Raw genomic sequence first — 15500 nt, forward strand, 5'->3', positions numbered from 1 at the left:
TTATCCTTGAATCGATACAGCCGGCCCCCGGTCATCTCCCACCATGAGGTCTGGGTCATCTGCAACAGTGACTAACCCAAAAGTCCCTCTGATTCAGCTGGAGCAGGCGGCCAGACACGCACACCCGGTCAGACACACACACACACACACACACACACACACACACACACACACACTCACACAAGCTGCCCGGCCTTACAGAGAAGGCGATGGGCAGAGGGGACGCAGGGCCAGAGACGGGAGTTCCAGACACACACACGCCCGAAGGCTTGCAGGCCGGCCCAGGGCAAACACACAGAGACACCACGGGTGGGCGAACATGGGTGCTGGAGACCAGCTCTGCACGAGCGCGCTACGACCACCCGGCCCGCTCCCGGGGGGGCCAACCCCCCCCCACGGTCGCTGCTCTGGCTGCTGAGTGGAGAGGGCTGTACGCTTCTGTTCCCCAACCTCTGTGGGTGCTGGGGGCCCCATGTAGATGAGGCTGAGCTGGGGGCTGTGCCCCAGGGATGGATCAGTTTTAGGGGTTCACTTACCCGATGTGGGTACTCTCCGCACTGACCCTGGGGAAGGGAGGGAAAAAGAGGGCATTAGGCACTCTGGGGAAATTGTGTCTGAGGGGCATCCTCAGGGCTTGTGGACGTACCACACGTACTCCCCACCCAGCAGCCCTGCGCTGGTCCTGGACTAAACTGTCTGAGGCAGAACTAACTCCCTCCCTTGGCCCTGGCTGGCAGCAGAGAAGAAATCCTGGAGGCCTGCCTGGACACGGCCCCATGGAACGTAGGGCAGGATTCTGCTGCCATATCCCACTTGCCATGACCACAGTCAAGAGTTACGCTCCATGCCTGGCTGGAGGTAGCTTCTAGAAGGTCGACCCTTTGGGTGGGCCCACTGAATGACCCTGAGCAGGAGTCCCTGGATGGGAACTGCAGACACGGAGGCGGGCTGTGCGCAACGGGGCCCTCGCGGACACCTTCTCTGAGGTGGGGGTGCCAGGTTCCTGTACTGTTGGCCCAGGGCCAGCCCGGAAGAGCCTCCCTCAGATACGTAAGGAAATGGAGAACGTGCAAAGCCAGGAAGGGAGCCAGGCCAGTGGTTTACAAAGAGACACCTCAAAATCTTAGAGGCTCACGGCGGGGCTCCGGAAGCACCCGGGGGTGCAGGCGGGAGGGGCAGAGAAGGGGTCTGCTCCCCGCTCATCCACCGCCACACCACGGGGGATGCCCCGGCTCTGCGGATAAACGCGAACATTTGAAAATAACCGCTCTGGACCGCTTTCTACCTTTAGGGAGGCTGTTTCCTGTGATGAAAATTCTAGAAAACCTCCATCAGGCTTACCTTTTCTCCTTTTTGTCCTTGAGGTCCCTATGAGGAGACAGAAACGGCAGAGTTAGAAAGTGAAGCTAAGGCCGCAGGGGCCCGAAGCCTCCCTGCTGGGGAACGCGAGGGCGAGGTACCAACCGGCTGTCCTCGGGGACCCGTCAGGCCCTGTGGGAGGAAACACACACAGGTCAGTGGGTGCACCGAGGCCGGGCAAGGTCAGAGATGCGGGCCTGGGTGGGGACCGTGCTGGGACCGGATCGTGTCAGGAGCTAGGGCTAGTGCACGGAGCCCTGAAGGCTGGGCTCCACCACCCATCGCCCGGTCCTCCTGCGCCCGAGATGTTCTGGGTGGTGTGGACTGTACAGCCAGTCTCAGCTTCCTCCTCCATCAGTGGGTGTCACCAGTTGCGCCTTGGTGCCCGCACGTGTTCCTCCTCCGCTCCTCCATCGTCCTCTCACGGGCCAGCCATGAAGGGGGCTGCCTGGACACTTCAGGTGCTCCTGTGTTGCTCTGGGCTGCCCTGCCTCGCACATGCCTGTCTCCTCTTGCAGCCAAAAAGTAGAGACCCAAAGCCTCTAGGAGACCCTGGCACATTCTATCTTCTACTCAGCACTGCCTCAGCATGAAACCCACCAAGGCAGAAGGGCTTCAGGGTACATGTGGGGGGCTTTGGAGAAGCTTTGGTGAAGAGAGGAAGCAGGAGGTTGGCGACTTGAGCCATGTTCTGGGCCCCTCAGAGGAACATAAGGGGTCTTGGGGGTGCTTCTGGAGTGTCTTGTCAAGTTTGCAGGGCTGAGAAAAAAGCCTGAGGTCAGGGTGGACCCCTGTCCTTTGAGGAGGACACAAGGTTCAGCTGGTTGTCTCAGGAGTTGACCTGAGGATGGTGTGGGGGGAAGAGGGGAGGACACGTGCATGCTTTGAGGACCCACTCCGAGGCCGGCATTCAGGATGTGCTGAGTTCACACCCGCACTGGCCCACGGAGAAGGCGCTCACGTCAGCTCCACCTCGCAGACGAGGTGATGGAGACGGGGCCCTGCGGCTCAGGGAGCGGGGGTGCTGGGACGAGAGCCCGGGTCTGCTGACTGCAAAGGTCCAGCTGTTTCCACTCCGCCACGCTCTCTGAACTGGGCTGGGGCTCAGAAGGCAGGGCTTCTAGACTTGGCTGGAGCTACAGGCAGTGCCTCAGCCCCTGTGGCCCTGAGGTCCCCTCCAGCCACCCTCCTGAGGGCCTGTGGGGATCCATCTGCGGGACCTGTCTCTTCGGCATCTCCTTGGAGGGGCCTATGTGGGTGGAAGAAGAGCCTCTCTTGCCCCTGATTTGTCAACTGGACCAACAACCAAAGTGGGAAATTCCCAGGAGGTTCATGGGAAGGGACAAGTGGGCTTTGGGACAATCCGTGGGGCACTGAACCCATGTGGCTGACCAGGTGTTCAGCATAAGGCCAGCAGAACATGCCCCATCTGGCAGGAAAGCAGCCTGCAGGTGACCGGGCCACCCTCTCTCATGACAAAGAGACGCAGAGGAGGAGAAGGGGAGGGCCAGCGGCTGAGGAGAGCAACACAAAGGTTTGGGGCTGCAGGGCCTTGGAGGACCCAGCCCAGATGTCCCAGATGGTGGCCCGTGGCACAACAGCGGTCCCCAGAGGTATCGTGTTGATGCCACACAGTTTTATTTCAATGGATTGCCAACATTTAAGAGCAAAGAAAGTATGGCACAAATCTGGATTTCAAGTTTTTCTTAAATATTTCAAGGCCCAACAACACACGGCACCAATTAGCCCCAGCTGAATAGCAGCTGCCCTGTAAGATAAGTTAGGGGTGATGCGCTAAGTGCTTCCTTGTCCCCCCCCCCCCGGGCCGGGCACTGTCGTGAGTGCTTGGTGGGACTGAACTCCTCCCACCCTCAGCACAGCCCTGAGCGGAGGGATAAGATGTGCATTCAGAGTCCCAGCTCTCCTTTATGGCTTGTGGGATCCCCGATCCTGTCTACACCTTACTTACATTAGGTTCTGGGGGCTCTTGTGGGGTGGTTGGGGTATGGGGATCCCCTTTTGAGGTGAGGACACAGGCTAAGCATGTGAGAGTGAGCCCTAGCCCCCCATGTTGGATGCCTAGCAGAAGGGAAACCATCTGGGGATGGAGGTGAGTGGGAGACAGACAGATGATAAACAGGCCAAGATAATTACACTAGACAGTGTGTTGAATTAATAGTGCTGGGTCCCTGTGCCAAGCCAAACAGAAGCCTAATGGTTCTGGGGCCTGTCAGATTTTGATGGATGACTAAGAGGCAGACAGGGGATCTATCACACTGGTGTGGGCTTATGGGAGATGGGACGGCCTCACCCTTTCTCCTCCCATGTTAGGGGGTCTCCTCCCTGACCCCCAAACAGACAGGGGAGACTCACGGGTGCTTCAGTGGGGTGGGGCAGTGCGATGGCAGAGGGGGCGCCCCATAGAAGGTTCCTTTCCCTCAAGACAAAGGGCTCTGGTAGCAGAAAGGAGTGTGGTAAGATCCCACCCCATGGGTCTCAATCCCAGCTGTGTTATTTAGAAGCTGTGGAGCCTTGGGCAATGTACTCAACCCCTCTGTGCCTCGATCTCCCCTTTCGTAGAGTAGGGATAATAGCTGTTATGAGGATTATAGAACAGTGCCTAGTTGACCATCATTATTACTTCGGGATTGCCATGGATGTGTTATGGTTAGTGTCAGGCCGCTAGGAAGGGGAAGAAGGTGGCAGGGAGGGGTTGAGGGAATAAGCACCCCAAACTCCTGGCATCAAAACCCCAATGCCTCTGGAACAATGGCAGCATGGAAGTGTTCCTGCCTTGGTGTCCATTGCTTCATGCGTGTGCACAGCAATGCTTGCAACAGGGGAGGGGCAACAGGACATGTACCTGCAGTGGGGGTGGTCTTGGACAGGAAAGCTGGTTGGACACCTAGGTTCCAAAGCCAGCTCTTCCACCCATGGCCTCGAGAGCCTCACTGCCCCTTTTCCAGTTCTGTGGATATTTTAAGGACTTGCCTGCCTCAGGGCCTTTGCACGTGCTATTCTCCCATGTCCAGAATGCTCTTTCCCTTCCTTTTTCTCTTAGTTAAACCCTCATCCCTCGGGCCGCAGTTCAAGTCTTTGTCGGAAAGCCCCTCTGCCCCTCAGCCTGGAGGAAGTACTGTTACACCGAGGTTTCTCGGGCCAGCTGACGCTGTCTTTTTATAACGCTGGTTGCCAAGGCAATTTGTTAATTATGCGTGTGATTGTTTAAATGCATGCTCCCCCACTCGACAGTGAGCTACAGGATGGCAAGGGCAGTGTCTTTCTTACTCCTGTCTATACCCCGGCACCTGGCACAGTGCTCAGCATAGTGCAGATACTCAGTACGAATGTATTAAGGAGGCAGGGAGATAGGGAAGGAGAGAGGGAAAGAAGGACGGGAAGAAGCAATAAAACGTGGAGGGAGGAATTAGAGACTTGGGTTTGGATCCTGTTTCTGACGCACCCCAGCTGTGTGACTTGAGGCAAGTTACTTAGACTCTCTGAGTGTCAGGGTCCACCGCTGTCAAGCAGGTGTCTAGTAGGACCTGGAGCACAGGCCCATGCTGAGGATGAAGGGGATACGGCATGCATAGTACTGAGCCCCGTGCCCACCACATAGAAAACCCTCAATTATTGGTAGCTGGGCCTAAGTTAACCGGACAGGCTGAAGCCCAGAAGGAGCTGTGTGGCTGAGGGTCCCATGCAATTTAGGGGGAGCTGGGGTGAAGGCCAGGTCCCCTTTTCCATCCACAAAGGGAGCCACCTCTTTCGGCGGGCAGGTTCTGGCCTCCCGTGCCGTGGCTGCACCCCAGTTGTGAGTGGAAAGTGTCCTCATGCCTGCACTTGGAGGAAGACAGACACCAGAGCCAGGCTGGCCAGGGAGGCGGGGAGCCTGCCATGCTGCGCATTCCAGGCCCTTCCGCGGGAGGGGGGGTCCTCCCAATGTAGAGGTGACCACCCAGGGAGGCTGGATAGCATCCCAGCCCAGCCTGGCCCATCTCCTCTAAATGGCCCATCCCTTCCACGGAGAACTGGCCCCCTACCCTGGAGTGGGCGGCCCCTGACAAGGGGGGAGACTCTCCCTTCTGGAAGGAGTGGCCTGGGGGAGACCGGAGAGACAGGAAATCCCTTTACAAGGCTTTGCAGAGGTGGAAGGGGCTGGGAGGAAGGTGGGGGCAACGGTCTGCTTCTCCAAGTCGGCTTTGTGCCCGGCGGGGCAGGAGCGGCTGGAGTCCCAGGGCAGCCCAGAGCAGGGCCAGTGCGAGGAGATCCAGGTGCAGAGAAAGTGCTAGATGGCTCCCTACACCCTGAGTTTACATTCAGCCCCGAGGCGAAGGCGTGGCAGTTTGGGGGCACCTGTCTCTACTTCTGTGGGACAATGTGAACTCGGACCCTCTCTGGACCTCCTTTTCCTCATTTTTCAGGTGGAGAAGCCCCCTGCCTGCTTCTCCTCCCTGTGTTGATGTGGGACCTAGGGGATGCGTTGAATGCAGCTGGGGAGTGACCGTGGGGGCAGCCACTTGGGCTGCCTTTGCCGGGCGGCACTTGACTGTGGCCCATGAGGGCCAGGCTGACCCCCCACCCCTCAAGGGAAGGCAGGAAAGCTGGGGTCTTACCATCTCCCCTTTGGGTCCGGGGTGGCCCTGGAAGGAGAAGAGTGTGAGTGCCAGGTACACTGCACCCCGAAGCCCCCACCCTGCCCCCTCCATCATCCACTGCTCATTTTGCACACGTCTCTCCTCCTCACCTGTTCTCTCGTTCCCCATCCTGGACCCGCTGGCTTGGGCAAGGTCACCTGCCCGCTGCCCTTTGCTGGGTACGACTTAGCAGCTGCCAGCCTCTCAAGAGCCCTTGCCCCATGCACACACCCCGGGCAGCTTGGAGGGATGCAGGGTCCTGGGAGCTGAGTGGAAGAGGCCGCCAGACCCCTTGCTGTGCTCAGCTCCGGCCTGCAGTGGGGGACTGACCAGGTGGGTGGCCAGCCCTCATCCGGAGGACGCCAGCGGTCGGGGGCGAGGGGAGTGCGTGGGGCTGGGCTTGGCACTCGCTGCCTTCCCTTGTCATCTCTGAGGGCATCAGAGGAATCCGGCTCTCCCCCACTCTCTATCCTAGGAGTGGGGAGGGGTCTTCTTTCCCTCAGGAACATTTGGGTCTGGGGCGCATGTCCAAAGGATTAAAATGGACGGAGAGAGGAGCTACAGATGGGGACACAGACTCCCTGTGGCGGTGGGTGTGCGGGGGGCTCCACCGGGGCGGGAGACCCGAGGAGACTGGGAGGCGCAGGGGGCACCCTGGTGCCGGGGAGCAGAGAGGACAGGTGCCCACGCTCCATTTAGATTCAGCGGCTTGAGCTCTCCACCCCCTTCCCTCCCTGCAGCCCCCCCACCTCACTCCCTACTGCAGCCCCTTCCAAGGACCCCTCAGAAACACCAGCTTCTAGGGGTGGCTCTTTCTACAGACGCTGAGAGCCCAGCTTGGTGGCCGGGGGCTTGTGCCCAGGGAAGGCCCACTGGGGTCTGGGGCAACTCATCTAATGACCCATCCCCGCCTCCCACCGGCAATGATTTCCCGCCCCAGGAACGTTCATTCTCTCTGGAGCTTCTCCCATGGAGTTGGGGTCTTGCAGAAGGACTGCGGACCCGGGGTTAGTGACCTGGATCAAGCGAGGGAGAGGAGCTCACAGCCCAAGAGGGTCCACTCACCGGTTTGCCATCGAGCCCAATGGGACCCTGAAAGAGGAAAGAGGCCACATGTAAAGATAGCAGCACAGGTCTCCTGCCAAAGAGGTGGCCAGGGTGGTGGTTAAGGTCATAGGCTCTGGCCTCCAAGTTGGAGTTCAAGTGTCTGCTCAACCCCTTACTGGTTATATGACCATGGGTAAACTTAAGCCTCAGTTTCCTATCCTACAATAGGGATAATAGAGTCTTGCACAAGGGGTCTTTGTGAGGAGTGAACGGAATGTCACCTGTCCAGCCTCTGGCACGAGGGACAACTTGATGGATGACAGTCACCGTGGCGATCACAGACCTACCTCCTCCTCCTTACCCCGAGTGCAAAGTGAACTGTATGTTGCTAGAAAGCCTGGGGCTGGCCAGCACCAAGGCCCGGGGAAAAGGATGGCTAGCTGCTCCCTGCCCTCCCTCTTAGAACTGTCTTGGACCCTGGGGGCGGGGGTCACGGGACATCCAGATGGCCACCTGATTGCCTCCTGTAGGCGGGTCTCCTCTCAGCCAGGCTGGAGGGTGCTTCCCTGAAGTGCGTCATCTGTTCCACGTTCCAGTGTCCTGCTGGGCTTTCCCCAGCCTGTGACTTTCCTCACCTATCCTGCTGTCCCTTCGTTTCTCTATGACTGTCCCTGTCCTCTCTTGCACTCTGGGCTGAGGGCCAGCTACTCTCCTCAGTGGCTCTTCTGGAGAGGTTTCAGGAAAGGGTCCTTACTGGCCAGAGTTTGGAAGGTCAAGAGAAGCTTGAGGGCTGGCCCCACATGAAGTTTAACCCAGCCAGGCCCAGAGGTCACCAGGGACACAGCTCATCCCGGCCCTCCCTACTTACCGGAAATCCAGGGAAACCTCGAGTGCCCGGCTGACCCTGGAAAGAACAGGAGAGGAGTGAGGATGGGTGAGGAGGGGCTGAAGCTAGACCGAGTCCCCTTTGCTCCCAGACGGCCCGTGGGTTCCCTCCCACTCCTCTGGGGTCCTCCGGGGGAGATGCTCCCCCCAGCGAGCTGGCTAGCAGGGAGGCTGGAGAAAGATGGAAAGGAACACCAGAGGAAGCCTCCTCCGGGGTCTGGGGAAAAGGAGGGGCCCAGCATCCTTGGGTTCCTCCTGGGAAGTCATCTGAGAGCTCCTCACGGTCTCCATGCCTTGAACCCCGACATGTGAACAGGTAGCTAGAGAGCGTGGACAGTGGGGACCGGTTTGCCCCCCCCTGAACTCCCGGGCTGCGATCTTCTGAGTCCTTTTTTTCACACAGTCGTTGCCCAGGGCCCCTTAGTAAGGACGGTTTGGATAGCAGTAGCTGACATTCAGAAGGTGTGTTTTCAGGCCATACGGTCAGATCACTCGTTTTCCTCTCGCCCTGGCCAGCAGCCCCCTGCCCCCACTGCTGGGCAATCTCCATTCACGCCCATTCTCCTGCAGGTGCAGAGTGCCACGCGGGTAGGTGTTCAGGCTGGAGACTAGAAGCCGTTGGTCACAGCCTGGGGGCCTCTGGTCCAGACTCAAGACAACAGAGATGCGCTGAGGTCAGCAGCAGCATGGGGCCGGGCGGACCCAGGGCTGCGGAGGGCTGAGCAGGAGGGTCCCCTCTCCTCACATGTCATTCACCGCCCACCCTGGTCTCACTAGCCCCGTTCCTGCCCCATCTCCCCTAGTCCTAGCTCAGGCACACGGTTCCCCTGCTTTCCCCGGACACACCCCCTCTTTCCCACGATCAGCCCTCAGCTGGGAGTCTCCCTTTGACCGAGATGGCCTCAATGTCCTCTCAAGCTTGGGCCTCTGAGTCTGGCGGAGTTCTGCCTCCAGCAGCCTTGGCTGGGTGACTAAGTCCTTAGGCTTCCCTTTCCTCATTCCTATAGGATTGGGGACAACGGCGTAACCTCACGAGTCACTGAATCACATCCGATTGTACTTGTAAAGGCTGCTGAGATGGTAGCTGCCACCACTGGTGTTTGCTGGAGTGAACCGAACTGAGGAGCACCAGGATAAAGCCTTCGGAGCCATAGACGAGGGTCCCTGCCAAGTGGCAGTTTCAGAATCAGACCCCATCTGGAGGAAGATTTCTCCGCACCCATCTGCTGTGAACTGGGAACATCTGCAGGCTGCTTGGGTCTTCCTTAAAGCCACAGACAGGAGTGCCCAGAGGCGTCTGCTCGGGGTACACGGCTGAGTGGGACGGGGACCCTGCCATCAGGATGAAAACGTCGGTCAAGTGGGGCGCGAGCTGCAGTGTCCTACAGGGTCAGGATGGGCTTGTGGCAGGCAGCCCAAGGGCAGGAGGGAGGAGATGCCTTTCACATATCAGAGAACCCAGGGCTTCGCTCCTCTCAAGGGTAAGTGATGCTAAAAATAGCACTAAGGAGAAAACCCGGAAACCCTGCGATGTGGCCTCTGGAACCTCGCAGTGTAAGCAAAAGAGGTCAGGAGGAGAGGATTCCAAGAAACATCTTCAAGTCCCACTTGGGATAATGTTTACACGGGAAGGATAATCACATGGTTTGCTAATTACAGAGCCTGCCCGGGAGTGGGATGCTTCTCCCCAACTCTGAGCCAAACCTTGGGCTAACCAAGGCTTTTTCAGGACCTTGGGAAGAATGTTGTCATTGACCAAATGGAAACTGGGACTCTACTTCCTGGAGATGCTGGGCTGGGTAAGGCACTCGGCGAGGCCTGGAACTCAATTTTAATTTAAGGTCTCTCAATGACCCGCTGAAGTTGGACCTCTCTTCAGTGTTTATGGGCCGGTCATTGCCTTGCGAAGTGCCTGTTTGTGTCCCTTACCAACAATTTCCCCTCGCTTGTTCGTTTCCCACTGACCCGAGGACAGCTCTTTGTCAAGGAGGGCAACTCTTTTGAGAGTCACGTGCCTCGCCAGTATCCCTTCCAATCTGGCATTTGTCTTTCTCACGCTGTATTTCCTGCCCAGTGGAAGTTTTGCGTTTAGGCGGACAAACTTATCGATCTTCTCCTGCGGCTCCTGGGTTTTATGCATGTTTCCAAGGGCCTTTCCCAGTGAGGACTTCATAAATGTCCGCTCGCATTTTGTCCTCGTGTTTTATGGTTTCATGTTTCATATCTAAGTATTTTATCCATTTGGTATTTATTCTGATAGAACAAGTGAAGTACAGATTTAGTTTTTCTTTTTTTGGGGGGGGCTTTACCTTTTGGTAAATGGCTTGTCCCCTGTCCCAGCCTCCTCTCCTAAGCAATCTATTTTTCTCTTCCTACTGTGAAATGAAACCTTTACCACAGACTGACTTCCCAGATGCGTTTGGCTTTATTGCTGGCTTCCCATTCTGTTCTATTCAACTGCTCTGTTTTTATAATACACTGGGTATCTAGTAGGACAACCAGTCCCGTCCTCCCCTATTCCTCTTACTCTATTTTTCTGAATTTTCCTGACATCTTTTGAAAGCTTACTTTTCCCCCCAAATGAAATGAGCATTATTTTGTTGGACTCCCAACCCCATAAAGAATTCACTGGGATTGGGAGCTTATTAAAATTACGGATTATCGATTTATTCATAGGTTAACAATAGATTAATGCTATGTCCTTCCATGTAAGAACAAGGGGAGAAGTTTACCTTGCTCTCCAAAATCTCTTCCCTTAATTCAAGGCCAGGGTGGAGAGGGACCCAAGTGGAGCCCTGCTCTTTGGAAGTAGACCCCGATGTCTACTCCTACCCGCAATTCGTGTGGGGCGAATCCACATAGACAGACAGAAGGTTAATTCTCCCTCCCTTCTCTCTGACCCTGAAAGAGGGTCAGTCCTGTATTTGCCCAGAGCTGACCTCTCACTCCAAGTCCGTGCTGACTATCTTTCCAACAAGACGCTGGTCAGTGTTTAATCGTTGGCTGAGGTGACAGAGAGTGGGAGAGAAGAGCCCTGCTTTGTACAGCAATTGCTAATCTCTGTGGTGTAAATAAAGCTCCCACCACGGCTGATTTTAAGCTACCACCGTGATGTCACTGAACGCGGAGTCAGGAGGGGGGGCCATGATCTGCTCTCGTGAGCCAAGCGACTCAGCTCCAACTCTGACCTCCAGCCACAAATGGGGGGCCAAGCGTCTCCCTTTGGACATTATGAGGACATCTCAAGTTCTGGTTAGACTCTCTTCCCCAGCAAACTCCGCTCCCCTATCTGGAGAAGGACACCACCATCTACTTGGTTACTCAAGTCGGAAACGTGGAGTCATCTTGAACTCCTCCTTCTTTCTCAATCCTCACTTTTATCATCAGTGAATTGGCCAAATCCACCTCCAAAAGGTCCCACCAGCCCAGCCCTTGATTACGGCAAATGCCTACCAGCCCGTCCCTTACCTGCAGCCGCTTCTAAACACGTTCCGCGCTGGAGCAGGGGGCTCAGGACATCTTTTTAAACTGCAAATCTGCTCATGGCCATCTGCAGCTGCACACAGACCAAGGCTCTCCACTGCCCTCAGGATGGAGTCCCAGCTCCTGAAGACCCTGTCCAAGTCCTTTTCGACTGGGCCCTTGCTCCCCTCGCCAGGCTCGCCCTTGCTTTGCGATACAATGCATTTTCCCTGTTTCTCCGGTGGTTTATAAGAGCCTGTCTTAACTCGGGGGCTCCTCCCCAGCCTCACAACGTGGCCCAACTCTGCTCTTCCTTGATCACAGTTTAGTTACCCCTCCTTCCTGGAAGCCTTCTCTATGTGCCCCCTCCCCCACCCCGGCAGGTGCCTCGTCCATGTCGGCACAACTCCCTCACCGTCATGGGTGAGCACGGGCTACATCGTAATCACTGCGGCATTGCTGGCCTCTCTGCACAGGGACAAGCAGGCTGAGGTCAGATTTTCATTGTCTACCCGGCACCTAGACTCCAGTCGGTGCCTAACAAATGTTCGTGGAATGAATAAATGAAGAAACACTCAGCAGGTGTATCGACCCAGCATGGGCATCTCCTTGTGAGTGAGGGCTGAACGTTCAGGCAAGCAGACAAGCTGGGGGGCTCAGGGAGGGAGTGAGCTCCCCGTGAGATGCACGGTGTTTCCTAGCCTGGCAGATGACCTGCCCAGTGTCTGCTGGGCCAGCCAGTGTCCTGGCCTCCCCCTCGCTTTAATGGGGCACACCACTCCAGCATCTTGCCTCACTGGAATGTAACCACCCTCATCCTTTCCCAAAGTTCCTGGCTGGTTCCCCCTTGGCTCGGACTATTTAGGAAGAAGCCCCAAGAGAGGATGCAGGTGGCCCCCGAGAGTAGCAGGGCTGGTTCTTATTAGGGGCATTTATTCTGAGCCCTTTCTGGCTGAGTGGAAAGCCACACGTTCCCCATAATCCTCGGCCACAGAGCACTTGCCCACTTGGTCTCTCCCCCTTAATGACAAACGTCCCCTGTGTCTTCCCCTGCCCCCTGCTCTCACCAGCTCTGGGTGGCTTCCCGGGAGGAGTTGAGGTGGTCGCACTGGTCTCTAGTGAGGCCCAGTCATTGGGGTGATGGTCACCCACACAGGCCAAGGTAGAAGGAGGCTGGGCTTGGTTAAGCCTCCTGGTACTAAAATCCATTCCGTACCACCAAGCTGCCCCCACAAGGAGAACTATTTCTTCTTCTAAAGGTAAATATCTCTTTTACAGGGTAGAGCTTGAAACAGGGAAGGCAGGGTTGCAGCGAGAATGCTGGCTTTGGAAAGAGGCGAAGCTGGCCCGCCCCAAACTCTAGCACTGACTTGCTGAGCGGCCTCAGGTGAGTTAGGAAACTCTCAGTCTCCTTCTCTGGAAGATGGGCTGGAGGGCCTGCCCCACAGCTTTGTTGGGAGGACCGACAGAGGCCTGAGCATAGATGGGCTCTCAGCATAGGCCCGAGGACAGGATAGGTGCCCAGGGGATGGAATTTATCACTATTAGGGGAATAGAAGCTACTTTTCGCCACCGGAGTCAAATCCCATGCAGGGGGATTCATCATCCCTGGTTGGTTGATGGTATGGTTCCTCATCACGCGCACTGAGCCAGAAGCCAGGGGAGCTGAGGCAGACCCCTGCCCCCGAGCATGTTCTCCAAAGGGGCACCAAACAACTTCTGGGTAGCTCGTTGGCACGGTACTGCCAAAAGGGTGTTGGAGGACGGCGTGCTCGACACAGTGGGACCTGTGGTCAGACCGGGAGGCAGGCCGAGGTGGTGGCCAAGGGGTAGGGCCCATGTTCTGTTACTCTTCTGTCCACCTAACAGGCCCTCCCCAGGTTTGGTCCCGGCCGTTAGAATCTGGAGACTGGCTTTCTCGGTGACCTTTCTCGGTGACCTTGCCAGGAGCGGCAGGGCTCAGGACAGGCACACGGCGGCGGCTGTAATGCACACAGAAGCCTAAGGCCCCATTGGTGCAGTGGCCACGTGAGCCCAGAGGCCCAGAGGAGGCCAGTAACCCTGCGGCCTGGCGGCCTGCCACGACTGGAGGGTGCAGAGTGCAGACTCCGAGCCACACGGCCCAGGCTGAGCGACTGGATCCCTGCATGGCCACACTCGAGTGAATGATCCTGGAAAAGTCACTCGGCCTCTCTGCGCCCGGCTTTTCTCATCCATGAAATGGAAGTGCTGATAGTGCCTACTGCTGGGGTTCTCGTGAGGATTGGGTGAGTTACAGCGTGTAGCGGTCTCAGGACGCTGCCTGCCAACAGTTCAGTGCCCAGTGTGAGTCCTTAACATCGTTGCTGGGGTCTGAGCCAGAGGGAATCTTGACCAGGAGGCCAGGTCTCGGCAGCCCAGGCCCTTTCCAACCCTGCCTCCAGCCTAGGCCCCTGACCAGTCTGCCAGCCCTACTCCCCAGCTCTGCTCTTTGACTCCCCACTCTGACCTGCTCCCCCCCACCTCCAAGCAGCCCTGAATGGCTGAGCCTCAGCTCCTCCCTCTCGTCACAGCCCCTCCTTTGGATGGGACTTAGCAATCTGCTCTCTGACCCCGCTCCCTAGACTGTGGGTAGGAGGTGCTCCCGCTTACTACTGGCTCCCTCTGGTGAAGGCAGGGGAATGGGCAGGCTGGACTCCACACCTCCACTGGGCTAGCCTCAGACCCCCAGAAGTTAGTCCGTGCACAGAAGAGCATGGAGATGGTAGCCTGATCTACGGGGGAAGCCCTGGGTGCCAAGGGTCCTGGGTTCTAATCCTGCCCCAGCCTCTATGTGTGGGCCCCTGGCCCCTCACTGAGCCTCAGTTTCCCAGGGGGCTGTGCTAGACCATTGCTGAGGTCCTTTCTACCCTGACATTTGCTGATTGTACTGAAGCCCCCTGGTTTGGGCTCTCCTTCCCATAGTCACAACATCTTCCCACACCATCACCCATGTCCTCTTTTGGTCCCTAAGGAAACATATTGAAGGGGAACCCTCTGATTTCCCTGAGCCCCGGGCCACTGGGTAGAGGCGACTAAGAACCAGGAACCCAGCAGTGTGCCCAGCGTGCTTTGAGGACGAGTGGTGGGTCGGGCCTCTGCCGAGACCATGAGCGCGTGCTTGGAGCAGCGGGTCTGGATGCTGGGTATCTGCTCCAGGGGCTTCTGGAAACAAGGCTTGCCCCCTGGAAAGCTGGAGCAGCCCATCTGGGGAAGAGCGAGAACTCTCTCCCCTGCCTGTAAACAGCAGGGCCACCTCACAGCTGCTGGTTTCCTGGCCAAAGGGTGGCCCTCGCGAACGCTCTGAGAGGCTGTAATTTAGGTATATTTAGGCAGGCCTGGCCTGGTTGACCACATTGCAGGCGGTGGCCACCAGACCCAGAGGCACAGCCAGGACTACCTCCCCTCCACCCAAACCCTTGTCATTAAATGGCCCAGCCACCCCCACCCTGAAGAAGAGCAAAACCCACTTACAGGGGGGCCGCGGGGGCCGATGATGGACATGCCGGCATCTCCTGGGGCCCCCTGTGGGAGAGAGAGAGAGAGAAAGGAGAGGGACAGGGACAGGAGCAGGGACAGGAGGGGAGAGGGGCGGGCAAAGGAGGAGGAAAAGAAAGTAGTTGACAGGTGGGGAAGGGGCGCAGGGGAGTGGGGTGCGCAGCCAGAGGCCAGAAGGACAGAGAGGGTCGGAGGGTGTGGAGGGAGGTGGGGGGATCAGAGAAGAGGAGACACAGGGGTGCATCCGGGAGGGAGTGAGGGGAGGGAGTGAGAAGGGCAGCAGGTAGCGGGAGGCCAGAGGAAGAGGGAAGAGAGGTGATCGGTAGCATGAGATGTGGGACCAGGGATGGAGGGGGGTGGGATCAGGCAGAAGAGGGAGGAAGGGATTCAGCGCAGGGGTGAGCAACAGGCAACACAGGGAGGGGGAGGGCACACAGCTCAGGCCCCTGGGGCCTCGCCCCCACCCCTGCCCTGCTCTGCGCCCTCCAATCTGGCCCAGCCCCACCCTGGCCTCAGAGCCCCTTGGTCCCCTCCCCAGCCCCCAGACGCCCAGGAGGCTCATGGCCCGCAACAGGTGAGCCGGCTGCCATGTGG

General features: G+C 57.6%; 1 protein-coding gene across 1 annotated transcript in view; it reads right to left on the minus strand.

Annotated features, from left to right (window-relative positions):
- The window catches only part of COL13A1 (collagen type XIII alpha 1 chain), a 144908-nt gene that overhangs the window by 56971 nt on the left and 72437 nt on the right, over positions 1-15500 (minus strand). The window contains exons 7-13 of the mRNA XM_040624694.1: positions 14883-14933; positions 7912-7947; positions 7062-7088; positions 5976-6002; positions 1465-1491; positions 1342-1368; positions 537-563 (exon numbers count right to left, since the gene is read on the minus strand). Coding sequence (XP_040480628.1) covers positions 537-563; positions 1342-1368; positions 1465-1491; positions 5976-6002; positions 7062-7088; positions 7912-7947; positions 14883-14933 — 222 coding nt within the window. The remainder of the gene's footprint in view (positions 1-536; positions 564-1341; positions 1369-1464; positions 1492-5975; positions 6003-7061; positions 7089-7911; positions 7948-14882; positions 14934-15500) is intronic.

The sequence above is a fragment of the Ursus maritimus genome, unplaced genomic scaffold (genome assembly GCF_017311325.1).
Source record: "Ursus maritimus isolate PB19 unplaced genomic scaffold, ASM1731132v1 scaffold_7, whole genome shotgun sequence".
NCBI classification, from domain to species: Eukaryota; Metazoa; Chordata; class Mammalia; order Carnivora; family Ursidae; genus Ursus; species Ursus maritimus.